At 35.3% G+C, this 27,521-nt stretch overlaps 3 protein-coding genes across 3 annotated transcripts; 2 read left to right on the top strand and 1 right to left on the bottom strand.

Moving 5' to 3' along the window:
* Positions 1–3,000: 3,000 nt before the first annotated feature.
* On the top strand, positions 3,001–8,441 carry LOC108997142 (probable LRR receptor-like serine/threonine-protein kinase At1g63430). Its single transcript, XM_018973294.2, has 13 exons — positions 3,001–3,473; positions 3,825–3,963; positions 4,098–4,169; positions 4,285–4,428; positions 4,513–4,662; positions 5,534–5,641; positions 5,717–5,781; positions 6,400–6,651; positions 6,753–6,958; positions 7,083–7,215; positions 7,328–7,485; positions 7,676–7,891; positions 7,999–8,441. Exons 1-13 carry the CDS (start codon positions 3,389–3,391, stop codon positions 8,242–8,244), a joined length of 1,974 nt encoding a protein of 657 aa, XP_018828839.2. The 5' UTR covers positions 3,001–3,388; the 3' UTR covers positions 8,245–8,441.
* Positions 8,442–9,610: 1,169 nt separating this feature from the next.
* Positions 9,611–13,676, top strand: LOC108997074 (tubulin beta-5 chain-like). The gene is made up of 3 exons (XM_018973181.2): positions 9,611–10,191; positions 10,572–10,841; positions 12,773–13,676. The coding sequence occupies exons 1-3, from the start codon at positions 9,798–9,800 to the stop codon at positions 13,447–13,449; spliced, it is 1,341 nt and encodes a 446-aa protein (XP_018828726.1). The 5' UTR covers positions 9,611–9,797; the 3' UTR covers positions 13,450–13,676.
* A 3,756-nt stretch (positions 13,677–17,432) lies between these two features.
* On the bottom strand, positions 17,433–19,487 carry LOC108997073 (oxalate--CoA ligase-like). The gene is made up of 3 exons (XM_018973180.2): positions 19,158–19,487; positions 17,815–18,969; positions 17,433–17,716 (listed from the first exon to the last, which is right to left on the bottom strand). The coding sequence occupies exons 1-3, from the start codon at positions 19,359–19,361 to the stop codon at positions 17,498–17,500; spliced, it is 1,578 nt and encodes a 525-aa protein (XP_018828725.2). The 5' UTR covers positions 19,362–19,487; the 3' UTR covers positions 17,433–17,497.
* Positions 19,488–27,521: the final 8,034 nt, after the last annotated feature.

The raw sequence follows: 27,521 nt of genomic DNA, 5'->3' as shown, positions 1-27,521 counted from the left end.
GAGAGTGGAAAAAGGGGACCCTCCTCGCCCTTTCCAACATGGATTCATGTATGAATGAGCCTTTAGAAAAAGCAACAGATAAAAAAGCATTCTCGGAAAAATCCTATCACGAAGGACCCAACGTTGTCTTGTGCTCGATCCATCCACTCGGTAAATCAGATATAAATCGGTCATGTCATGTAGACCTAAGGGCTTGTCATAAGCTGATTGGCTGCTTACTACAAAATGGTCCCACAACTTTGCCCTTCTATTGGCTGAACTCTTCAACATGGTCCCACAATTTGCTCTTCTTTTTGACTTCTCCATTCTTTGAGGCAATCCAGTCTTGACATGTGTCTAAAGTTCAACTAGACTCGACCCCACTCGACCATTACAGAGCCTTCCTCTTCCTTTAAATAGGATCAACAAAGTCTACTGCTTGGAAGCAATGTACCTTGAGGAGCCTTCATGCTTAAACAATCTCCCATGTATTCTGTCACCTAAAAATTATAAACAACAGAGATTCACACACGACAAGGCAGAAAAAGGAAAACCCATAAATATTTTTTTAAGAACTTTACCCATATTTAATTGCTTGCTTCTTCCATTATACCTAATCCATGAGGCAGTTCCCGATTCTTAAAAGATTTATATAATTTTTAAATAAATAAGTTCTATACAGTCTTTTATAAAAAAATGAACTTTATTTTTAAAAAAATATAAAAAATTTATTTATTTTTAGTGGAATATATATTTTTACAAAAAATTTACACAAAATTTATCTTTTTGAGACATATACTCAACATTATCCTTTCTAATTATTTGCATTATAGTAAAATTTACAGGAATTCCATCCATATTTTTGTTTTAGGTACGAGTCTTTTCATGATACCCAAAGCACAAACCAGAAAATAGAAAAAGCAGGACAGGTGTAAAGCAATATGGAAGATGGAATTGAGAAGAAAGTCTATGCTTTGTAGCCTGGTTTTCATTCAAAGAGGGTTTTTGCTCAGATAACCAAGCTAACTCAACGAGAAAGTATTCAAAGGAATGGTCTTTTTTTAATGATATGACTTCCGTTTTGCTTTTTCAAGTATCCAAAGCGATGTCATACTTAGTCATGGTTTGGATTCAAAGTTTATTTTATTATTATAATTTTTTAAATTTTTATATAAAATATAATAAATAATTTAATTTTTTTAAATCTTAAAATAATAATAATAATATTAAAAATTAATATTTTAATAATATTTTATTTAACATATCTAAAATCATCTCAACTCATCTTTAAATCTAAATTGAGCTAATAAGATATTAAATAAATAATCAATTTTTTTTTATCAATTTAAAATTTTGACACATTGTATTTTACGTGAAATTAGATTGATTCTAAATTTGAAATCTGATTATATACTCAATTTTATTTAATTGAATATTCTAAATATATCTCTTATTTTTTTTCTATTTTATTATTGTTATTTGTTTTTTCTTGGGGTGTCAATCACAAACACAAACGATGTCTAATTCTAAAATAATCTTACCATGTATTAGTCTTTGAAATACTGGTTATAAATTTTAATGAAATAACTTTAATTTAATCCACGCACTATTTCTTTTTTTCAGAAATTTAATCATAAAAAAAATATTCTAAAAATTCCAATACTCTTTAGGTTTTTAAATAGATCATAGATTGCATCAGTTATTGTTCTCTACAAGCTCAATCATTAATTTAAGATGTAGAAAAAAATAATTCCACGTTATAAGAGTAAAATAATTAAGAGGAATATTAAACCAAATCGAAGCTTTAATTAAAATTTAATTAAAATAATAGGCCCGAATTGGGTTGGAAAGTTCATCTCATAATTTTTTTTTTTTTATTTGTAAAATGAATGAATGAAACGTGCGGTGCGATTGCTAACGTGCGCTGAGATTGCGGCACATGATTAGTAGCGTGGATTTCGGAAAATAACTAAAGCTGATCGTGGATCCGCAAAGTAATACGAACTTCATACGACGACGTTCAAAATCCAATACAGCTTTGCAATTTTTACATGTTATTGTCAAAGTTAAATTGAAGACTAAAATTAGAAAAGAGATGAGACGCAATAGACTAAAATGAGATAATATTATTTAAAATTCAAAATTCAAAACATTAAAAACTATAAAATAAATAATTATAAATTTAAATAATATTTGTTGATAATTTTTGCATTCCAAATGTTTGTTCCATCTTCCTCTTAAAACAAGAGCAAAACAATTACCTCTTGACATTCTTTTATTTTCCGGATTATAAAATGAATTAAACAACATATAGTTTTGAAAAATGTTTTTGCCATCCAATTCCACCATTTGATTTCTATTTTCTAGATTTTATTATATGACATTAAATTCTTTACTCTCCTTCATAGAGAGTTGATAATTTAACCATTTATATTTTATTATTTAATTACGTTGAGTCAAATTAATTTAAAAATTAAAAATAATAATAAATTTTTTTTTTACATCCACTATATAAGAGATGGTGATATCCATCTTGTACGAGCAAATAGATTATAATAAACACATTTCAACTTATTTAAAATATAAAGAATCAACTTTTTATTAAAACAATTTGCAGCAAAGAAAAATAATATTTATAGTTTTAGGATTTGCAGTCACACTCATTTTAAAAAAATATATATATAAAATTCTAAAAAAAAAAATGTATTTTTTTAATAATAGATTATAGTAGAATGGATAATTTAACATACTCATAACCTAAAATGATCCAACCCACGGCTTTTGTTTGTAAAATTGCCGAGATAATAATTTCTCATCTCACGAGTCAAATATATAAACAACCTACGGAGAAGTCAAACAAATCCCTGTTAATGCAATCATTAGCGGAAAAAATCCAAATGTTTCCCGACGCCACGAAACTCCCTTCTCACGAAATTTGTTTTCTACCAAAAAAAACAAAAAAAAAACAAAAACAAAAAAACAAAATCCAAAAGTCCGAAACACAGTCTCACATCTCCGTCTCTTACTATTTTGCTTCACAAAAAAACAGGAATAGCAAACCTCTCTTTGAATCCACGTTTAAATCAGCACGTCCAAATCCAACTGGAGCTGGCTGAATCCCATCCAAATTCAATTTACCTACCCATTTCTCTCCCACTGATTTGCTTTCGTTGGTAGTTGCCAAATCCTTGGTTTTTCAGTATTTTCTCTCTTTCCTTCTCTCCACCTAAACCTTACGGATTCTATTTGTAGATTACAGCGTTGAAGTATTGAACTTTCGGGTAGTTACTCATAAAACCCCACATCTCCGAACAAGTGGGTTTTTTTTCCTTCTTCGTGCTTCTTGTTTTGGTGTCCGGTCAATGAGTTCTTCTGGCTTCTTGTTTTCTTGAGGGAAACTGAGGAAGAAATGACTTTACACACCTCGTTTCTGCTTCTGTGTCTGATATCTGGGATAATTTTTGTGAAATGTGATTCCTTTCCATCGCATGAAGGTATGTGCTTTATTGTTTTAACTACTTTACCAGATCTTGAAAGCGAGAGTTGTCACTTTGAACAAAATTTACTCAAGAGCTTAGTTTAATAAGCCTGTGACGCTTGGGCCAAGTTTTTCAGTTTCAGACTTGTCTATTTTATTTTTCCTGTTTTTTCTTCGGGTTTTTAGTCTTCTTCAAGTAGTGTGATCTCAATTTTGGAATTCGAATCAATGTCCAACATGGATTACAGTTTCGGGGTAAATCTTTGATTCGCTTAAAGAATAATTAACGAAAACAAAGATACTGCATTCACGTTTGTAACTTCTTCTTCGATTGAACTCTCCTAGTGAAAACTTTTGTTTTGCACAGTTGGGGCCCTTACAACCTTTAAGGAAGCTATATACGAAGACCCAGTTCTGGTTTTGTCCAACTGGAATGCCCTAGATCCAAATCCTTGTGATTGGTACGGCATTTCGTGTACCGACGCTCGAGACCACGTTGTAAAGCTGTAAGATTTCATACACCTATCTTAGTGCTTAATCACATCGTATTCTTTTCACAGTAAGATACATCTGATGGTAGCTATGAACAACGCATCATTGGGCTTATTTTTCCTAATCATGAGTGAAATCTGGTTTGCAGTAACATTTCTGGGTCATCCTTGAAGGGATTTCTCGCACAAGAACTGGGGCAACTCACCTTCATGCAAGAATTGTATGCCATTGCTCACCCCCCACCCCCCCCAAATCGAACTATTTCTCATTCAAATTTTTTTTTTTTTTTGAGAATTTGATGGTTGAAGTCTAATTTATAAATTGTTGTATTGTAGGATATTGCACGGGAACAAATTGATTGGGATATTGCCTAAAGAACTTGGCATGTTGAAATCCCTCCAGGTTTTAGATTTGGGGATGAATCAATTGTCTAGTCATATTCCTCCAGAGATTGGAAGATTGGCTAACGTTGTAAAGATGTAAAAGAATTTAATATTCTCATTTTTATTTCTTGGGTGACGGATTTGAAGTTGGGCTTTTTTATTAAACTTTTTTTAATGCAGAAACCTTCAGTCAAATGGGTTGACCGGTAAGATACCTCCTGAGCTTTGCAATTTGAGATATCTCCAGGAACTTCGGTTGGACAGGAATAAGCTTCAAGGAACTGTTCCTGCTGCTGGAAATTCAGATTTTTCACCTTACATAAATGGGAAGTAAGTAAAGATTCTTGCAGTGAAGACTTTGGCTAAGTTCTGTCCTTTTAATATGCAGTTTTGGATGTGGATGTGGGTACTGTGCAAACTTTTGAAAGGTTGGTTACAATGGCAACATATAAGCTTAATTTCCCAATGAGACGAATTGGATGATCATATAAAGTAGTAAAAGTACTCGTTCTACGATCTGCCTTCCTTGAAGATGATTTAAAAGTTTAGTGTAGATAGCTCATGGGCAGGAAGGATAGTGCCATCAAATGTCAGTAATCTTTTAAGCATATGGAAAATTTTACCTGTTAGGCAGGATTCAGGGTTAAAAGTTAAAACAGGTAAGTCGAGGATGATAGCAGAGTATCTCAATAGATAGCTACTAGCAGCCTGGAAATAGTTAACAGTATTCAGAAAGATTCCCTTTTGGTTCTTATGATTCTAGATCATTTGTTTTGTGGTGATTGAACCTTCATATTGGATGCAAAGCCAAATATAACTTCAAGTAGATGGCAAAAATGTTACTAGAGTTACCTAGGTTGTTGCCATTATCAGCACAGAGATAATCAAGCCATTAAAAAAGATTAACTTCATTTACATTTCTTCTTCATCTTTGTTAGTGGATGTAGCGAACTCTTTTGTGGTTTATGAAAGTGAATTTGGAGATGTATGTTCTATTTGTTGTGGTCTGATATGGAGACAGTCAGATGGTTTGACTGGAGATGTGTGCACGATTGTTGTGGTATGGGGCTTCATTTAGATTTGTCATTTAATTGTAAATTTGATGAATCAGAATCTTGAGTGGGGATAATAAACATCTATTTAGCATGTAGAAGGTTTTAATTTTCTTAAGTTTATTTCTTGTACTTAATGTCTGGTTCAGGTATGGTGCAAGCAGAAACTTAACAGGCTTTTGTCGCTTAAAAGTTGCAAATTTCTCAAACAACTTCTTTGTTGGGAGCATACCTAAGTGCTTGGAGGATCTTCCAAGGTTTCTTTTATTGCACCTGTCTCATGTTTCTTTCTTTTTTCTCGGTAAATCTTTTCATTGATGTCTTGCATGCAGGTCAAGTTTTCAAGGGAACTGCCTCCAACAAAAAGATTCAAAACAGCGTCCAACCATTCAATGTGGTATGTATGATAAGATTTTCCTTTATGGAACACTATCTAGGGGTACAAGCATACATGCACAAAATATTCCATAAACAGTAAATGCAAAATGAATAAAGGCTGTTCCAGGTTTAGAGTTGTTAGTACATGCTCAGTTCTCATTTATTGAGTTTCAGAACATCCTAGCACGCCCTAAAGCTCAACCCGGGGATACAATGGCTTATTTCAGTTTCTGCACTGCAACTAAGATCATAGTTGTACTTATCAAAAAAAGAAAACTAAGATCATAGTTGCTGTTACATGTGCAATCTGTCTGCATATGCGCCAATTGATCATTCTGATACTATGTATAGCCTGTGGCTGTTAAAGATTCAAGTGGTAAAGGCCTTGGGCTTGGGGGTATGCTCCCCCCAAAGTCTAAGGTTCAAATCCCCTTGGGTGCAAACAATCTCTAGGGGCCATTAGAGTGAGAGATTTTCCCCTTGAATCACCCAAGGTGCACTTGCGGGAAACTCCTTGCTGAGGGTCTATGCACTCCCGAGATTAGTTGGGACTCTGATTCCGGACATCCGGTGCGAATAAAAAGAAAAAATCATTTACAATTATTGCAGTTGGGAGTGACAATAATTCTTTTTGTAGGAGGTGCTCCACCTGCCAAAAGCCATCCCGGAGCAAACTTGAAGCATCCGCCAGCTAAGGGTGCATCAAAGCATCAGAGGGCATCAAAACCTGTCTGGCTTTTAGCTCTAGAAATAGCAACAGGAACTATGGTGGGTTCTCTGTTTCTGGTTGCTATTCTTACTGCTCTTCAGAAGTGCAATAGTAAATCTTCTATCATAATCCCCTGGAAGAAATCAGCAAGTGGAAAAGACCATATGACTGTATGCATAGGTTCGGTTTGTTAACTTATACTATGTCTACCTCAATGCATTTAAAAGTTTTGGGAGTTAATTGATTGTAAATAATTTGTTTAATTACCGGTTTTCTTACAGATTCAGAAAATTTGAAAGATGTGGTGAGATACAGCAGGCAGGACCTTGAAGTAGCCTGTGAAGACTTCAGCAATATTATTGGCTCCTCACCAGACAGCGTGGTCTACAAAGGTACGATGAAAGGTGGACCTGAGATTGCAGTGATATCCTTCTGCATCAAAGAAGAGCATTGGACAGGCTATCTTGAGCTTTACTTTCAGAGAGAGGTACTAATTATTACTTGCTAAACAGCAGCCTAAAGAATTCAATGAACCACACTAATCACGGCATGCAAGAGTCATTAAATTGAAAACAACCAAGTTCAAGAATCTCACTTGTGATGTCATTCAGGTGGCTGATTTGGCAAGATTAAATCACGAGAATGCAGGAAAACTTCTTGGTTATTGTAGAGAGAGCACTCCATTTACAAGGATGCTGGTTTTTGAGTATGCGTCAAATGGAACACTGTATGAGCACCTACATTGTAAGTCAAGGTTCTTTATTATAACATTTGTTTACTTCAATGTGCTTCACTGGAAAACTCATCCATGACATGCCTTATTGGATCAAATTTAAGCATTTTTCTTGTACTGCAGATGGAGAAGGATGCCAATTTTCTTGGACTAGGCGTATGAAGATTGCTATTGGAATTGCACGTGGACTGAAGTATCTTCACACAGAACTTGAGCCACCATTTACCATATCAGAGTTGAATTCTAGTGCCATTTATCTTACGGAAGATTTTTCCCCCAAGGTGAACCCAAAGCCTCATTTACTTGTTCTTTTCATCTGCTGGAAAATTAGTGATTTCAGCAAAGTTTCACATTCAAAAACTGCATCAATCCCGTTTCCTATTTACTAGAATACTATTTTTTATGGCTGTTTCCCTTGATAAAGCTCCAGAACCTCGGAGAAATTCTAAGAACATTATTCTTTAATTGCAGCTGGTTGATTTTGAATGTTGGAAGACTATTCTTGCAAGGTCAGAAAAGAACTCAGCTGCTATTGGCAACCAAGGTGCTCTCTGTGTTCTTCCAAATTCCCTGCAGGCACGCCATCTGGATGTCCAAGGCAATGTGTATGCTTTCGGTGTACTTCTACTGGAAATTATAAGCGGGAGACCTCCGTATTGCAAGGATAAAGGGTTCTTAGTCGAATGGGTAAGAAACTTGATGAAATATGAATGCATGCGATACTTCCCTTTAAATGAAAAGGTGATCTTTACTTAAGTAATGCACCGAAACCTTAAAGCTTCACTCTGCTGCAGGCCAAGAACTACCTCGAACTACCAGAAGTCATGTCTTATGTGGTGGATCCAGAGTTGAAACATTTCAAAAACGAAGACCTCAAAGTTATATGCGAGGTAGTAAATCTTTGCATCCACCCAGACTCCAGCAAGCAGCTATCCATGAAGGAAGTGTGTACCATATTAGAGAGCAGAATTGACTCATCAGTACCCGTCGACTTTAAGACTTCTTCTCTGGCCTGGGCCGAGCTGGCACTTTCATCGTAAAGAGCTGAAGCAAACAAGCCATAGATCAGTACTATACAACTGTAATACTATTTTTTTTTTTCCATTTCCCCCCATCTCAATTTCTATGTTCCTTGTAAATGCTTGCATGCAAGAGCAAAAGTAAAGCCTCATGCCTGACAAAGTCTCTTTGTATACAATTCCATGAGTAGTAAAGTCGTGAGATCAATTGAATCACAACTTGGTAGTTCTTAACGAACTCTTTTCTCCAAAGACTAACCATGCACCCTTGAGAAAGGGTTGCAAAACTTGAATACTATTTTTTTTTTCTTTATCAATGCAACGATCCCTTACAAAATCACTAACACATATTTTTATGACATTCATATTTTGTGTGTTTTCGTACCAAACAGAGTGGGTCTTATCTTCATCTTTTCACTTAAGTTCCATGGAGCAGTATCATATTTTCCATAAAAATGAAAGATGGGGGGAAGAGATGGAACGTACCATTTATTATGATGAAAGGAAAGAAGGATGGATAAGGGCCCCAGAAAGAATGAAATAAAGTTTACATGTCTTGCATTGCACCCTTTCGCCAAAATGAAGGAAAAAACAGAAGCCAGTACAGTACAAGGCCCTCAAGAGTCAAGACCACCTTATATTCGCACTTACCATACCTTATTTTAACCTCCAATTCCAAAGGTCGGACGGATCAACAACCAAGGAATAAGCATGGATTGGTGGGTAGTTTGCTTTGCTCCCAAGGCTCATCACCTTTTTTTGTTAATTTTTCTTTACTCCTGATGATCGCTATGTCTGCGCTCAAATGATGATACAAGTTACAAACACCCTGTGGGGTGTCAATTTTTTGACAGCTTGCATGGGGAGCAAACTACTCGGTTGTGCACAATACTGAGTACAAAGCAAGTTATCAGATCAAGTCATTGTCTCCCTGTCACCTAGAGTATCACGTTGTTGTAAAATGATTTTTATTATAAAATATTTAACGTATTATATGAAATCATATTAATAACTTTACAATCTAACGTATTTTATAAAGTCTATTTCAATTTGTGAATTTATTTTTATGAAATCTATTTGCTGCCGTAACATATCTATATCTATTTAGAAAAACATTAATATTTTAATTGTTTCCCTCTCCATGTAGTTAATTTTGTGAATTCATAGAGATCAATGTATCTTACGTTTTATAAATACCGAATTTTGAAATGAGTAATTATGTTAGAGCTTTTCTCTCTCTCTCTCTCTCTCTCTCTCTCTCTCTCAATCGTCGAGTTCCTTTCATCTTTCTACCAATTATTTCCCTCCACGTGCACAACCCCACCGATTCGAATTACCACTTCACCACATAAACAAAACCCAATTTCAAACATTTTGATTTCCCACTAAAACGGAATTCCCGTACCACCGTGCCGTTAACTCACCCACTATCCATTGAACCGCTAACGGAAACCGTTTCCATCCCCAGTATAAACCTCCCAACCTCACTCTGCTCTGCTTTCTCAAATTCCCTCTGCAATTCTCTCCCAGCTTTCAATCACTTTCGCAAGAAAATCTCTACAAAAAGAAACAAAATGCGTGAGATTCTTCACATCCAAGGGGGCCAGTGCGGGAATCAGATTGGGGCAAAGTTCTGGGAGGTGGTGTGCACGGAGCACGGGATTGATCCCACGGGTCGGTACCATGGCGACACGGATCTCCAGCTGGAGCGGGTCAACGTGTACTACAACGAAGCGAGCTGTGGGAGGTTCGTGCCCCGGGCGGTTCTCATGGATCTGGAGCCGGGTACCATGGACAGTCTCAGATCCGGGCCGTACGGTCAGATTTTCCGCCCGGATAACTTCGTGTTCGGGCAATCGGGTGCGGGTAATAATTGGGCCAAGGGGCATTACACCGAGGGAGCTGAGCTCATCGACTCCGTTCTCGACGTCGTGAGGAAGGAGGCTGAGAACTGTGACTGTTTGCAAGGTATATTTCTTAGCGTTCTCTCTCTTTAGAGTGAGTCCTGGTTGGTTCTCAGGAAAAGGGGGGAAGTGTGTTCTTTATTTTTTAATGGAAAGTTCCTTTTGTTTTTCGGATTCTTATTTTCGATGTGAACTCTTTCAGTCAGTCTGTCTGTCTCTCTCTCACACACACTTTTCTGTGAAATATTAATATACTATGTTTAGAATCTGTTTGGTCCTCGAGAAAACGAGGGAAAGTTGAGGAAAATGCGCAACGCTTATCGTTCTCTGAGCATCTTTATTTTGAACTTTCTATCCGTTTCTTTTTACTTTCTTCACCTCTAAAAACCAAACAATCACTCTCCATATTTGTTTCTTGAGAATCGGTTGGGATTTGATTTGCAGGCTTTCAGGTATGCCATTCGCTTGGCGGTGGGACCGGGTCCGGAATGGGGACCCTACTGATATCAAAGATAAGGGAGGAGTACCCAGACCGAATGATGCTCACCTTCTCCGTGTTCCCGTCTCCCAAAGTCTCTGACACCGTGGTGGAGCCCTACAACGCCACCCTCTCTGTCCACCAGCTCGTCGAGAACGCCGACGAGTGCATGGTCCTCGACAACGAGGCTCTCTACGATATCTGCTTCCGCACTCTCAAGCTCACCACCCCCAGTTGTTAGTTTCTCTCTCCTCATTACACCTAAATTATCATTTTCGATTCACCCTCTAATATTGTGTTTGTTTGGGATTACTATTGTTTTGTTTTTATTTTCAACATGGGTATATTGAACACTCAGAGTCTATCAGCTGTCCATCACCACCAGCCTTATCATCTTAGCATTATCCTAGGTTTGTGTAATTACTTTATGTATCATACTTATCTTATGTAAACTCTTGTAACAAACTATTATATATATAATACACGGCAGCTACTCTACTATATGGTAGAGTTGGTTTTCCAGATTTAATTCTTTATGGTATCAGAGCATTTCCACTGACTCACGTCTTCCTCAATCCTATGGCCGCTGACTCAAACACCTCAGCCATGTCAACCACCAACCCCATCACACCTTCTACCCCACCTACTGTCAGCCTTCGTCATGTTGTTATCATTTGCCTTACCAAGGATAACTACCTCCTGTGGAAATCTCAGATGGTTCCCTATTTTTGAGGCCAAAAGGTTTTTGGCTATGTTGATGGCAGCATTCCCTGCCCAGGCAGTTCTTGCCTTCTACTACCTCCGAGCCCTTGTAACAAACTATTATATATACAATACGGCAGCTACTCTACGTTATGGTAGAGTTGCTTTTCCAGATTTAATTTTGTATGGTATCAAAGCATTTCCTCTGACTCTCATCTTCCTCGATCCTATGGCTGCTGACTCAAACACCTCAGCCATGTCAACCACCAACCCCATCACAACGTCTACCCCACCTACTGTCAGCCTTTGTCATGTTGTCACCATTTGCCTTACCAAGGATAATTACCTCCTGTGGAAATCTCAGATGGTTCCCTATTTTTGAGGCCAAAAGGTTTTTTGGCTATATTGATGGCAGCATTCCCTGCCCAGGCAGTTCTTGCTTTCTACCTCCGAACCCGCACTCAATCCCGCCTCTACTCAATGGGTGGATCAAGACCAAGTCATTCTTAGCTCCTTACTTTCCTCTCTGTCTGAGGACATTATGGCAATGTTTGGTTGGCCTTACCACCTCTCATGCGGTTTGGACGTCCCTCGAGAAGTTTTTCTCTACCAACTCACGTGCTTGGGTGATGATCACTTGACTTCAATTGGCAGCTCTCAAGAAAGGCAGCAGCTCAATTTCTGAATACCATCACAACGTCAAGTCCTACTCGGACTCTCTTACCGCTGCTACACAGCAGCCACTCTACGTTATGTTAGAGTTGGTTTTCCAGATTTAATTCTTTAGGGTACACATGATTTCAACGTTTTCCTGGTTTATGATTAAACTTTTGATAAGCAATTCGTTGCTAAAACTTTTGATGTTGGGTCGAATGGAGGATTACAGAATCAGACATCCTGTCGTGCTTGACTAGTATTTATGACTGGTAGGATCACCCAAATCATTTGCTAGTTGATAATTATACAATTCTGTATTTCTGGACGAGGGTACATTTCCGGATGCCAAGATAAGGATAATCTTTTTTGTGGTATTATATTTTCAATTTTCAATTGGTTTTGGTTGGACAACGAGTCACCTGTTTCAGATTATTTTCTTTATACCTGTGCACAAAAAATGAACAGTTGTTATCACATAGGTCTCATTTCCTAGAGCTTTTTGCTGAATATTTCGTAGTTTATGGTGATTGTTTTGTCGTGATTCAAGTATTCTTGGGACGGTCATTTGAATTTACTGCATAGAGCTTATCTCTTTTTATCGTTTTCTATTTAATTTAATGTTTTTGGTGAAATGGACAGGCACATCTTGTCTGTGTCTTATTCATGATTTCCTTTTGCAATTTACTAGGGTATCAATATAGGATCTAACTCTTTTGAGTTTTCGATTCCGATGCAAAAAATGCAAGATAGCTAATTTTGTTGCTGTTTGTTTTTCAATGGAGCTAACCAGTTACGTTTCTGTGATTAGTTGGAGATTTGAACCATCTCATTTCTGCAACCATGAGTGGTGTCACATGCTGCCTGCGTTTCCCTGGTCAGCTAAACTCAGACCTTCGCAAGTTGGCTGTGAACCTAATTCCGTTCCCACGGCTTCACTTCTTCATGGTTGGCTTTGCACCTCTCACATCTCGTGGTTCCCAGCAATACCGGGCTCTCACTGTTCCCGAACTCACTCAGCAAATGTGGGATGCTAAGAATATGATGTGTGCTGCTGACCCTCGACATGGCCGGTACCTAACAGCATCGGCCATGTTCCGTGGCAAGATGAGCACAAAAGAAGTTGATGAGCAGATGATAAATGTGCAAAACAAGAACTCTTCCTACTTCGTAGAATGGATTCCCAATAATGTGAAGTCCACCGTCTGCGACATACCTCCCACTGGCCTGAAGATGGCTTCCACATTTATTGGTAACTCCACATCTATTCAGGAGATGTTTAGGAGGGTCAGCGAACAGTTCACAGCTATGTTCCGCAGAAAGGCATTCTTGCACTGGTACACTGGGGAGGGTATGGACGAGATGGAGTTCACAGAAGCCGAGAGCAACATGAATGACCTGGTTTCCGAGTACCAGCAGTATCAGGATGCAACTGCGGACCAGGAAGATGAGTATGAGGAGGAGGAAGGATACGAGGAAGAGGCTTAAATTAAGTCCTGTTGGTTTCCTTTTTAGGATTGTAGATGACGAATTTACTCTGGTTGTAGTTTTGTTTGTTATGCTGTGGAGTCTCTAAAGTTTGTGGGGTTTAGTAATGCAATGCCGCATTGCCTGTGTCCGGGTGTGTCCTTTTCGTTTTTTCGTGTTTTCTCCACAAACTTACAGAGCTTTGTTTGGATTATTGCTTTTATTAGTTATTTGCATTTAAGAATCCATGAGTCCCACAAATTGCAAGATTCGTGACATCGTTTCCTTGGACAGGACGGTGTAACACCCCAAATTTCTCCTCAGACCTCATTTTCTTCAGTTGTTGTAGAGAGTTCTAGTTGTTGAGCTGCTCTATTTGGTTTTTTCGTTTTGTTTCACTTGAGTTACGAACGGAGCCCGAGAACTTCATATGTATTCTACCTCGTTCATAGTTCAGGCTCCAGAGAATGGAGCATTTTCGCATCAGGTACGCATGCAAGAGGTCCAGAGGATCACGTATGCACATAATTGTTAACAAGACTTCCCCGTGTCCTATGACACTCTAGGTTTTTGTTCTCACAAATCGATGTGATTTTATGTAATCCGTTAAATCTATCTTATAATAAAAATAATGTTAATGCCTAAAAATAGCTGGAAGAGGAGAAAGTCATTCCCGGCTTGTTGAAACTATTCGGGCCTTAATCATTATGGTTTGGAGTCTCCGGCGGTGGTTTGGAATGATTGTATGGTGTATGTGAGTACATTCATGACAGTAAATAATAAATAAATATAGAAAAAATAAAAGAGAGAGACACAGATTTATATAGTTTTTTATAATGCCTATATCCACGACGGTTCGGAGAGAGGAGAATTTACTATAATATAGTTATTTTACAGTATTTCATAATTTATTTTTTAATATTATTATTATTTTAAAATTTAAAAAAAAATTAAATTATTTATTATATTTTATATAAGAATTTAAAAAAATTATACTAATAAAATGAGATTAAACACTTCTTTTATTCAAACAGAACTGAAAAGATTGGACTTAGAAATCCATCGCGGGCATGAGATATTTCTTTATAATTAAAATATTTCTTTTAATTTGATGGCCCAATTGAATTGGTGGCTCAATTAAAGTATCACTTGCTTAGCTAGCCCCCACCGAAGACGTGAACTCTAGAGAATGGTAAAAGCTGTGTCGTATTTTTCCCTCCGCGTTTCTCTTTCCTCGTCCACCATCTTTATGCCACCAATAAGAAGTAGCTGGTGCTTGGAAATTAGGTGGAAACAGCATGAAACCCAGTGGATATTTTAATTTGCTCTAAAAAAGTAAGATTCGGAACTTCTTCATGCATTTTCTTTTCATCAAACATAAGAACTTCTGATATAAAAGATCTCCCTTTCATCTGGGTAAATTTTTAATTTAGTTTACGCTTTTCTTGTCTTTGAGGGGTTTCATTGTCTTCACAAGGAACACGCTTAATTAAGAATAATTCTATTTAACACACCACACACTACACTTCTTTTTATTTATTTTTATTATAAATATGTGATGTATAAATAATAAATAGAATAATTCAATTAATTTAACAGGAATAAAAATATATAGAATATATGATGTGAAATAATGAATAGCATAATCTCTTAATTATTAGAATTTTGCTACTCATTATCTACACACCACATACTACTTATCATATTTATTTTTACTTTTTTAATTTTTTTAGTTTTATTCTTTTTAAATTAATTGAGTTATTCTATTCATCATCCATACATCACACATTTGGCAAGATAAAATAATAAAAAATAAAAAAAATTATGTATAGTATTGTGTGAAAATGATTAGTAAAAATTTTCTAATTGTTATGGTCAGCATATGTTTCAAAAATGGCATTGCTATCACCATTTAAAGACTTGGAGATTCTTACTATGATACTAGAGCACTCTCAATGACTTCTTCATTTTATCTTTTAAAATACATAATCAAAATCTACTTTTTCTATTTTATATACTAATTTTTACAATGTTATACATCAGCTTATCTATTTTTTTTAAAATTATTTAAATATTATACTTTTTAATCTTTTTATTTATTTCATATATTATATTCTCTACAAATCATATATTTCAAATATTTTTCTATACATTATATATTTTGATATTTGTAATATTTCTTTATGAATAATGTAGTATTTTAAATTACATAAAAAAAAGTAAAACGATAAAAAAATACCTATTATTATTATTCTTCTACATGCATAAAAGTGAAAAAGATTATAAACAAAATGTTAGAGAATATATAAGAGATAAGAGAGTGAGGCATGTGTAAAAGTGATAAAAGGATTAAAAGAAAATAAGATAAATGAGAAGATGATGAAATGAGAAATACGTAATAAAAAATTATTTAGATGAATGAATAGTTATTTTTATGAGTAATGTTAGATACAAGTCTCAAATAGACAAGTTTCATATAAAATTTTTATAAAAAAATGGTCTCACTAATAAATAATAGTATTTTTTTATTTTTTTTAAAATAAGGTCTACTTTTTTACAAGAACTTGTATAAAATTTATCTATTTAAAATTTATATAAATTATTTTTTTATTTTTATACGTAAAAGATTTATTATAATTAAATATTATTTAAAATTTATACAAATTATTTTTTTATTTTATATAAAATAAAAATAGAATAAATAATCTAATGAAAGAGATTTTGACCATTTCTTTTATATTTAAAAATATATATATTTTTTACAACAGTGCTCTTAATATGGTCCTTGTTTCTGCCAAACTCGTGCACGTCAGGATTGATTTAACGTTTTTGGATTTGGCCGTGAGCTTACATTGGATTGAGGACAAGTGGATGAATACTGACACCGTGTCAGTGTCTGCCTACAAATAAGCCACGTAAAACATTCCAAGCCAAATTGGAATTTTGATTACCTCAATTTTTTTCATATTATTTATTATTTTAACACCACATATTAATATTTAATTTATTATTTATATATTTTTAATTAAATATACATATTTATTACGAAACTAAAATATCATTTGAACACTTGAAATGAACTACAAAATAAATGGTGAACATAAGTGTGATGTATATCATAGTACCATTCGTCATCCATTTCTTACTATATATACAGTTTCTTGTAATTAATGGATGCATGGTACGTCCAGTCATGACTGATACTGGTTGTTTAACAGTCAAATTAAGTTCATGTCATTCGCCAAGTGTATTTATTAGGCAAATGTCAGTTCGTTGAAAAGCATTGTTAGCTAGGTGCTCTTTTAAAAGTGTAAAGATTGTCTCATCTTATTATTATAAAATATCATGTTAATTAAATTGTATGATATATTGTGATACAATAAAAATAATATTGTGAAAATATCTAATTATTTTGATTTGAAAGTGGTGTGAGAAACTACAATTTTTTTATTTTTTATTTTTTTATGTAAATCACAACTGACATTGCTCCCAATCTAAGTAAGGAAGATTAAGCTTTTTTTTTGTTATATTTGCACAAATTTACCTTGTTAAGATATTTCAAGACAATCAACATAAAATCTGGATTTGAATACCCTTATCAGTTTAGATTTTTACGTGACAATGAGATCTTGCAAGTTATGTGAACACATTTTCAAGCAAGTTCCAAATAAAGTAATACTGATATTTGGTTCAAAGACACTTATTTCAAGTATAAACTTGGCACCCAAGCAAGTTCAGGTTCAGTCCAAGCAACCCATCATGTAGAACTGATAAGATCATACACAAAACAACTATTGGTAAAAAAGAATTTTGTAATAATAATTATGTCGAAATTTACAGGAAGAGATAACAATCAATCTTCAGCTATATATATATATATATATATATATATATATATTATAGCTCCAATACACCATACATTTTGTGATGGTGCCCAAAACGAAATATTAGAATTTAGACCCAACCAATCTACTAGTATGTATCGCATGCAGCAAATATGCAAATATTTTGGAAGTCCTAATCATGGACAACCCACAAACGGCGTGCCTGCAAATCAGAAAATAGACTCTCAAGCTCCAAACTTTGGAACTTTGGCGGTGGAGATTTGAGCGAGGAAATGCTCAGCTACGAACCGTCGCTGAATTTTTCCGGTGGCAGTTTTTGGGAGATCATCGGTGATGAAAACCTTCTTGGGGACCTTGAAAGCTGCCAGATTCTTCTTGCAAAATCGCAGCACCTCCGCTTCGTCTATTTTGCTATCTTCTGTGGGAATTACGGCACAATTTATCTGCAAATTCGGAACGCACCCAAACAGAGTTAGCACACTTCTCGACCAACGATTAAAGAAAAATTACTAATAATCGACAACAGTCCTGTCTCTCTCACCTCTTCGCCATATTTATCATCAGGAACCCCAAACGCAACACCCTGAGCAATCTCGGGATGAGATAAAAGCACTGCGTCAACTTCGATTGGGGATATCTTCTCCCCTCCGCGGTTGATGAGCTCCTTGATCCTACCCACGAGATGCAGATATCCGTCGGAGTCCAAATACCCGACGTCACCTGTATGAAACCATCCGAATGTAAACGCTCCCTTGTTGGCCTCCGGATTGTTCTTATAACCTTTGGTCACGTTTGGTCCCCGTATACACACCTCTCCGCTTACACCCTCCGGCTGTCGGAGCCCGTTCTCGTTCAGAATCGCCATTTCCTGACCCACGGGTTTGCCCACCGAGCCGGACTTATGCACGCCGTTCTCCGGTAACGGGTTCGACGCCATGAGATGAGCCGCCTCCGTCATCGCGTAGGCTTCCAGCACCGGTGCTCCGAATGCCTCCTCCAACCGATCCAGTATGGTTGGAGCCAGCGACGCGCTGCAGCTGCGGATGAAGCGAAGCTTCGGGTAAAAGGGCTCCGGTTTGCTGTGGTGACGGTCTAGGACGATTTGGTGGATGGTGGGGACCGCGGTGTACCACGTGGCTCCGTAAGCGAGCATGTCGGACCAAAACGTCGAGGCAGAGAATCGGCCGGCTGCTGGGAGGGTCACGGCGGCTCCGGAAACGAGCGAACTCAATAACCCGGCAATCAACCCGTGGACATGGAACAACGGAAGGACGAGCACGGTCGAGTCCAACTCAGTGAGTTTGTACACCGATTTGATATTCAGAACCGAGGACGCCAGGTTGAGCTGAGTCAAAGGCACTCCTTTTGGCCGGCTCGTGGTACCGGACGTATGCAGGAATAGAGCCACGTCGGAAGGGTCATTGACGAGTTCTGAGACCGAGTCGTTGGAGATGGAATCGGCACCCGAATTGGAGATAGAGATTCCAGATTGGGGGTCGGGTAGAGTGGCGGTCACGTGAGGGATTTTGAGTTTAGAAGCCGCGGCTTGAGCCGATTGAATACCTTCTTTCGTTGTGATGAGAAGCTTCGATTCTGAGTCAGAGAGGTAGAATTCGAGCTCTTCCGCCGTGTAAGCCGGGTTCAATGGCGCAGCCGTAGCTCGGCATCGAATTACGGCCAAGAACATCACCACAAACTGCCAATTATATAATCAAAATCAGTACCCAATGAACACATGATATCAGCTGTCTGCATTGGTAGACTACCGAAGAATTCTGACTTTTGACGGAGAAAACTAGGTAAATTAAAATATTATAAAAACAATGTATTTTGGCAAGTTTGGTTGACGATAAACACGAGAAAAAGAAGATTGAAAATATGTACCTCGACGGTGTTAGGAAAGATGAGGGCGACGACGTCACCGGGGCTGATACCGGAGGCACGCAGAAGAGTGGCGGCGTTATCGACAAGCTGTTGTAATCGGAGGTGGGTGATATCGAGTTTTCCGGAGACCGAAAGAGCTCGCCGGGTGGGGAATTCCGATGCGGCTTTCTGCAACAAGCCAGTTAAGGTAGGATGATTCTCCATTTTTCTCGGTAGCAACGATCTTGATTTTTGATTATGGGGTCTTTGGCTGGTTTTTCCTCCTGAGCAGTAGTAGTGAGATCAATAAAGAAACGATTTGAAATAAAGGTGGTGTGAGAGATAGAGGTCGGACGGTCTCCATTTATATACACTGTAGGGAGGCTGGTAGAGGGGTGCGGCGCCCTTTCAAGGATCTTGCTCGGTTGGTTTATTGGGTGACACGTGGATTTGCTGACGCGATTGTGGTATACGCTTGGTAGTCGGTTGTAGCGGGTCCTATCCTGTATAAGCCACGCCAACGCGTAAGGAAATTCCAAGAAGGGGGGACATTTTCCCATATAAAATCTAACTTAAATATTAATCCTAATTTAAATCGTCCAAAAAAGTCTCGGAATCAAGATACAACCATAGCCTGCCAAGTGCCAGCCAACTAAGCGAAATTTGGCTAAGAAGGAAGTCCTTCTCTAGATAAATGATAAAAAATAGAGAAATAATATTTATAGTTGTAGATGTGTAAGTATCGTACAATCGTTTTAAAAAAAGTGAATAAATATAGGATCCACATGAAAATAAATTAATTTTTTAATAATAAACTTCATTATTTTTCAAAACAATTGTACGATATTTACGTATTTCATGACTGTATATAACATTACTTTAAAAAATATATACATATAAAAAAATTCATAAATTAAACTAAACTTAATCTAATACATTGTATTGTAAAATTATTTCTAACGAATTACATAAAATGACATTAATTTATAATTTTATTTTTATAAAATTTCTTTATTATAGCCTTCTTTTGTCATTTTTTTATCTGATAAAAAAAAAAGAAACTTTTCATATAGTAAATCCTTTGAGAAACTTTTATTTGACCAAATTGTATAATCTAATTTTGAAGTTCATAGCTATGGGATTGGAACTATTATACGTGACAAGAAAGGCTGTCTGGTTATTGCTTGAGCAAAAGTTGAATATATATATATATATATATATATATATATATATAGGATGGAAGAGGGTAAAAGCTAGCCCTTGCAACGGTTAGATATGTATATATTTGAAAAGAAAAATGCTAGATACAAATGTGCGGAAGAATCGCAACGTAACCGCATCTTACGTGAAAAAAAAATGAAATAAATAAGACAAATTCCTTCGTATCCCCCCAAATCACAGAGACCCCTTCGTCTTTCCTAACTCACAGAGCAGTCTTCTCCAAGTCCTTGAAACTGAGATCAAACCCGAAGTAGAGTCCAAACAACTCTTAGGCAGAATCAACGACACAAATGAAGGAGGAATCCAACCTCTTCCTCCACAAAAAGGCATAACTGTCAAGCCGCGAACCACCCTCTCACCACTGTAAGCCACCTCAAAGCATACATCCTCTTCTCACGGTTGCTGTGAACTAGTCACTCGTCCATGCACGCCCAACGGTTGCAACCACCACGTCACAATCTCCCAATGTCAAGATCCTCCACAACCCTCGCCCTACATTGTCACCCAAGTCAACATTGGACGTCCAAGAGGCCCATATTTTTGCACAAAAAAAAGAGCATTGGGTTCTCCAATTTTGAACCACCGTGAGCCGCTACAAACCGCTATCACCAAGAGCCCAACCACGTCGGAAACCCCACAAAAATTGCTGACCTTTGCCACCTAAGGTTCGTCGTCCTCCTCACAGTAACCCACTGTCATCTTCTCCATTTCTCTCCCTCACGCCATGTCCTCTCTCTCTCTCTCTCTCTCTCTCTCTCTCTCTCTCATCACTCATCTCTCTCAACGCCCGAATGCGCAGCTAGCCAGCGCCGTCGTCACCATCCAGATTCGCCGATCTTTGTCGTGAGTTACACACTCTCTCTGTGAGACGACAAAAGAGGAATGGGAAGACTGCTTAGCCTCTATCACTACGAACGAGAGAATGGAACCAGATTTGGGAAGAAAAAAAGGGGAAAGACTGAAATAGAATGGAGGAAGAAAAAAAAAGAGGAATGAGAAGAGAAGCTTGAAGAGCACGAGAGAATGGAACCAAATTTGGGAGGAGAGAGATTATAACTTCGATGGTCGTGAGTCTGATAATTGATTGTGGGAAGAGAGAATCAGATTTGTTTTTTTTTTTAATAATATATCGACTGACGTGACATATATAATACCATGTCAATCAATTCTCCAATCATTACTCATGCCGGTTGCATATTGAAGAGCTGATTTGAAAATGATTCATGGAGATTAGTGGCCGCTAGACTCTTGATCTTTCCTTAAACTACCTAGAATGGGTCGCGTGATTGGTTAGACTCAAAGTTTTGCTGAAACATTTGGACCGATTCGAGGTAGAGAAAAATAATGAAGTGACTATCGGCAAGCCAGCTAATTAGTCATTCTACCCCAGATCTTGTTACACAAAGAAGTATAATTTGTTGACTCAAGAATGATATTGAATGGAATTTTCTTCTGTTTTTTTAAAAATATTTTTTATAATAAAAAATGATTTGTACAATCTTAAAATGTGCAAAGTTCTGCACAACCATTTTTTTTTTAAATAAAATGAATAAATCTATGATAACTCACATTTTAACGATAAATCTATGATCTATATTATTTTTTAAAATATACTATATCTAACATTACTTTTCTTAAATTTAATTTATAAATGTTGTTTCTAAAAGTCTTGAACTAAGAAGAATTAATAAACAACAACAAAAAAGAGGTGTAAGAGCATTGACATTGGTTTCATCAAAGTTATATCTAAAGTTTAATGAAAAATACATGATTTTTATAAATCTAAAACTTTCCTAGTCATAACTCCACATTAAATTAGCCATTGAATTCATTAAAATAATAATATAATATTATTTTTTTAATAAAAATATTTTTATTTTTTTTATATTTTATAATTATATTAATCATATGTTGATTAATAATTTAATTTGATTCTTACATTATTATTACAAGACGGCTGGAAATTAAACATAAATTAAAAAAACCTTTAAAGATTCATTTTCTTGAAGACAAAGTTGGCTCAAAAGCAGGCGCGTTGTCTCTGACTCTGACTCTCGTCTCCTTGAATAAAAGTCAAGTTTTGGATAGAAAACTCAGTACATAAAAAAGAAGGGATTCTTGATGGCCAATTACTAATTTTCATAGATTTCAAATCTGTCCCGTTTCGGTTAACTTTTTCTCAAACTTTTCTAATTTGACATTTCACGTGAGTTCCGGGACTGATTTTGCTTTAGAAAACCCAACTCTCCTGACTTTTATTTATGTAATATAAATATTTTAATTATAAAAAAATTACATAAAAATAAATTTATAAATTCATATAATTTTATATGATATATTAAATTATAAAGTTATTTTTATTATAAAATAAATTACGTTAATTATGTGAATTTATATATATAAGTTTTTTGTAGATATAATATTTTTTTAATAATTTAGATATTTGGCTTTGATTGTGCGGTATTAAGTTCAAATGCATTAAAGTTTGCTTTAATTGAGCCGACGTTCCTCTTAATTAATTGAGAACTACGTATTATCGGCCTTACACTATATATCATTTATCGTAGGGAACAGGTAAAAGGCTTCTGTCAAACAAAAATGGTCAACTCTACATCTACCACTTGGCACAGATTAGAGAGGATGCATTTGTTTTATTTAAAATAAATAACACATATATTATTTTATTAAGAGATTTTTTATTTTATCAAATCGATCTAAATTCTAAATGTAGGCATTTTAAGTAATTTTCTTCATTTAATTAATTATTGATCTATAAGCTTATAATTTATCTGTAAATGATAAAACAAAAAAATAAATAGTATTATTATATAATAATAAGTGTTAAGCATATAATACAAATAATTAAATCTATTTCTTTTCATTTACTTAAACTTTTGAGAAAAATGTGATTTTACATGATATCAGAACAAATATGTTGAGTTCAAACCTTGACTTTATATTCAATTCCATTGGATTAAATATTCCGGACCCAATCATTAGAGGAGAGCATTAAAAATATAATATAAATAATTAAATCTACATGTTTTAATTAGAGTATGAGAATAATAATAATCAAAATTAACCTCTTAATTTTTGACAAAATCAAAGCCGAGCAGCAAGAAATAACTCAATAAGGATTTTAGTAATGTGCATGACATACAAATACAGTCTTAGACTCTTAGGTATCACAGAAAATGTGATAAGATTTTCGTAGGATCCCAGAATTCAAATAAAAAAAAATAGTTCTTCTATATAAAATCATTAGATACAATCGACATACAGTCATCTATGTCACGTCAAATTTAAAATAAATTCTTCATCTTTTATCAGTTTAGACTCTCTTTTATCAAATATTTTCACGTCAATCACATTTACATGCCCATTTATACCAGCATTTTTCTAAGAAAAAAACAAGTTGGCAAACAAAAAAGACAGGTTGTTTAAGCAGACTGGTCAACTATACGCAGCGGAGGTGCGTGAAAAATGGGATTTTAGAGGTCCACAAACTCTACAGTACCACACGACGATAAGATTCGTCGAGCCTTCTCATGCAACTCTTGGACGTTAACGCAAGCGCTTACGCACTGCAAAAAAACAAAAGCTGGTGGAGGTAGCTGGGGCCCTCAGCCATGTGTCGGCTGCCATGCACACTCAGGATGACCAACTCAATTCGGCCACTACCTCCACTTCACTCCTACGAAGCCCCCACTTCCCACTGGAAGAAGCCTTCCCCAGTAAAAATCAAGTCGCTTTTGCTTACGCGCGCTGCATGTCTGACTAATCTATTGAATTATTGAGGACCATTGGCCAAGATTTCCAAGCAGGCCAGCTTAGTCTGCGCTTAGATGATCATATGATATTTAAGCATCACAATGCTCTATATGTCTCCACAATTCAACTTGGAAGACATTGGAGGTGTCGGTGAAATTGGAGGTGGGAGGCAGGTGCCCTTTGGGATTATGTAAAGTCGAAAATGGAATTTTATAAAATGTACGTGTAGCAATCTAGCTTGGTCAATTTGTCAAACAGGTAGAAGTCATTGAGAAAGATATTGAAATACCGAGGCAGCGTACTTGGGATACACGTTAGCAAGGTAGAAAGAAGAAACTTCTATCTTGTTTCTAGAATAGAAAGAAAGAAACAGCTTCTATCTTGTTTCAATATATTCTATTACGACCCTTATCCCCTTATCCCAATCAACTATACAAAACTTCTTTGTTAGCCAATGGACTAATTCTTTTTTTTTTTTTCACGGGTGCATTCTCAGCTTGGATCTCCTCCACTGATCTCTCTTAAGTGCTTTTCCCATGAGTTTGCATGTGAGACAATACATTTAAATTAACGAGAAGAGAGATTTAATTAATTAAATTATATTTTAACATTTTATTTCATGTGTGATCGAAACTCTTTTTAAATAAATTAGTCTAACACAAAAGAGAAATGATATTTACAGTCTTAGGATGTACAAATCTCGTGCACTTATTTTAAAAAAAAGTAGATAAATTTTAGATCCATGTAAAAAATTATTTTTTTAATATGGACCCTACGTTTTTTTTTTAAAGTGAGTGTATAAGACTTGTATATTCTAAAATTATATTTAGTATTACTTAATATAAAATATTTAATTTAATGAGAATCATAAGCGGAGTTATGTTTTAAAAAGAAGAAATGATATTTACAATAATAAAGTAAGTGATCTCTATATATTTTATTTGAGAAAAATAAATAAATTTAAGATCTATATAAAAAAATTATTTTTTGATAATAACACGCACCTTTCTTTTTTTTTTTAAATATAATACGCGTGAAAGGCACGTTCTAAAACTTTATATACCATTTATCTTTTAAAAAGACAGGTCAATAGGGGCTAGCTGCTTGAGCCAACTTGTGAAGGCTATAAAAGAAGAGTACCCACGGGTCATCTCTGTGAGAGGGAATACGAGAGTTGTTCAACTTGCAAGGGACATAAATGTTTTGAGTGTAGACCGAGTGGTTGTTTTGTTCGAAGTGTGGAATAGTGTCTTGCGTGGTGTCTTAAGTGTGATGGGCACACGGTGGTACTGGTCTTAACAAAACCATCTTTGTAATAGATCCGTTGGATAATAGTTCATGACTTCATGGAGCAATCAATTAATATTTGGCATGAATTATATATCAATCATGATATACGTTCAATTTTTTATTTATTTATAATTTTTTCTAGAATTTTTATAAAATAAGAGTATATATGTAAGTGATATTACTTTCATAAGCTATTTTACAAAATACCCCCAGTTAAAAAATATATATATATATCATTTTTCATTATTATTCAAGGCTTTTAATTCTGTAAATTACCTCAATTCCTTTCTTCTTCTTCTTTTTATTTTTTTTATTTTTTTTATTTTTTTTTGGGTTTCCTTTACAATCGACTGATATATTTATTATTATGTAATGGTGAGTATGGAGAAAGGTGACTTGGTCAGTGTAGAGATGTTGTACTCTTTCAACTCGTTGGTCTATTGAGTCAGCTGGATCAGTTCATTCACTGCTTGAATTGGGCCTGGCCTCTCTTCTCAAGCCTGCTGTACTGTGTTCCCAAAAAAATAGACAGTTAGATAATATCTTTATTTTTTTTAAAAAAATAATATCAATTTTTTATTTGAGTCTTAAGTTTACGTGGGCCTATAATATTTGTAATTTTAGAATGTATAGATCTCACGCACTTATTTAAAAAAAAAATGGTTAAATCTAAAATTCACACTAACAAATAATATTTTTAATGATAGATCCTAAATTCTTTCAAAAGAATGCACGAATATTTAGATTGTATATAGTATTGCCGATCACGGCAAGACCATTTGCTCACTCAAGTTGCAAAAAATGCGATTGATTTCTCTTGGTCCAAGAAAGCTAAAGGCCCATTTTCACTTAAAATATGGGTAAAGGTCCGTAGTCTTCGTTGCAAGGCAAAACCTCAAAAGGCCATACACGATTATTGAAACGGAGGATTGCACCAATTTTGTGAGGCTAAAGGTCCGTCTCACTGCTGAAAAAAAACCGAAAATATAAAGGTGAACCAATATTTATATATATATATATATAAGTATATGCACATAATTTGATTTGAAAAAAAATAATAATTTAAATCTTATAAATCAAATCTCACCATGTAACTAATGTGAATAATGTATTCTATACACGTACCGGCTTAGAAATAATAGAACACATAGATAAAATAATTGAAAATTAGTTATATATTATATATTCTACCTCTTTAATTTTATGATGATCTTATGCTTCTTTGAACAGATCAACATGTAAAAAGACTCAAAACCAGGTAGCATGCTGCATGCATGCACGATGAACAAATTAAGAGCACGCTAATTATTAACTTAATGATCAGAAATTATATATAAGTGGCTAATTAGCAATTTTCTAATCACGTATTAAATACTACCGACCAAACGGATGGATGTGATTGCTCCGTCTTCATCAAGCAAATGTGCGTGGACCTTTTAATTTAGATTGCTTTCAATGCAATTGTAAATATATACTTAATCATGATCTTCTTATATTTTATTACAAGTCGTCGTTTTTTTTAATCATGCTCTAAATATATCATGCTAGCTCTTATCCGAAGAACTGCATCATGCGGCATGTTGAATGCTTCAAAATCATACACATTTGATAGATTAATCATATTATATATATGCAGTCGATATCGTAAGAAACTTTTGTTTTTCTTAGAAGAAGAAATTAAATACTCCAATTTTATTAATATTAATCAAACCGAATAATTAGCTCATCATGTAAGAGATCTCCTCCTCTAAAATCCACCCATCAAATAGATAGCTCAAAGTCACAAAATGATGTTATCTACCCAACTTTAGGACATCATCATGAGTAGTACTACAGCCATTGTGCCAATATATATAAATATTTTTTGGTTTATAACCATTTTTTTCGTATAAAGAATAAGATTATGTAACTAAGCTGCACAGTTGACATCTTGTATTATAATTTAATATTTAAATAATTATTATATCATGACATATATGATATAACTAAAAGAGTACGAAAGAGAGACGCAAAAGCCAAATAATTAATAAAAAGCATATATAACAAAAAGAAGAAGAAGAAGATCAAGAAGAAAGATTGCCGTTTCCATGAAAATAGATATAA

The sequence above is a fragment of the Juglans regia genome, chromosome 9 (assembly GCF_001411555.2).
Source record: "Juglans regia cultivar Chandler chromosome 9, Walnut 2.0, whole genome shotgun sequence".
NCBI lineage: Eukaryota > Viridiplantae > Streptophyta > Magnoliopsida > Fagales > Juglandaceae > Juglans > Juglans regia.
This window is presented reverse-complemented; position numbering and strand designations above follow the sequence as displayed.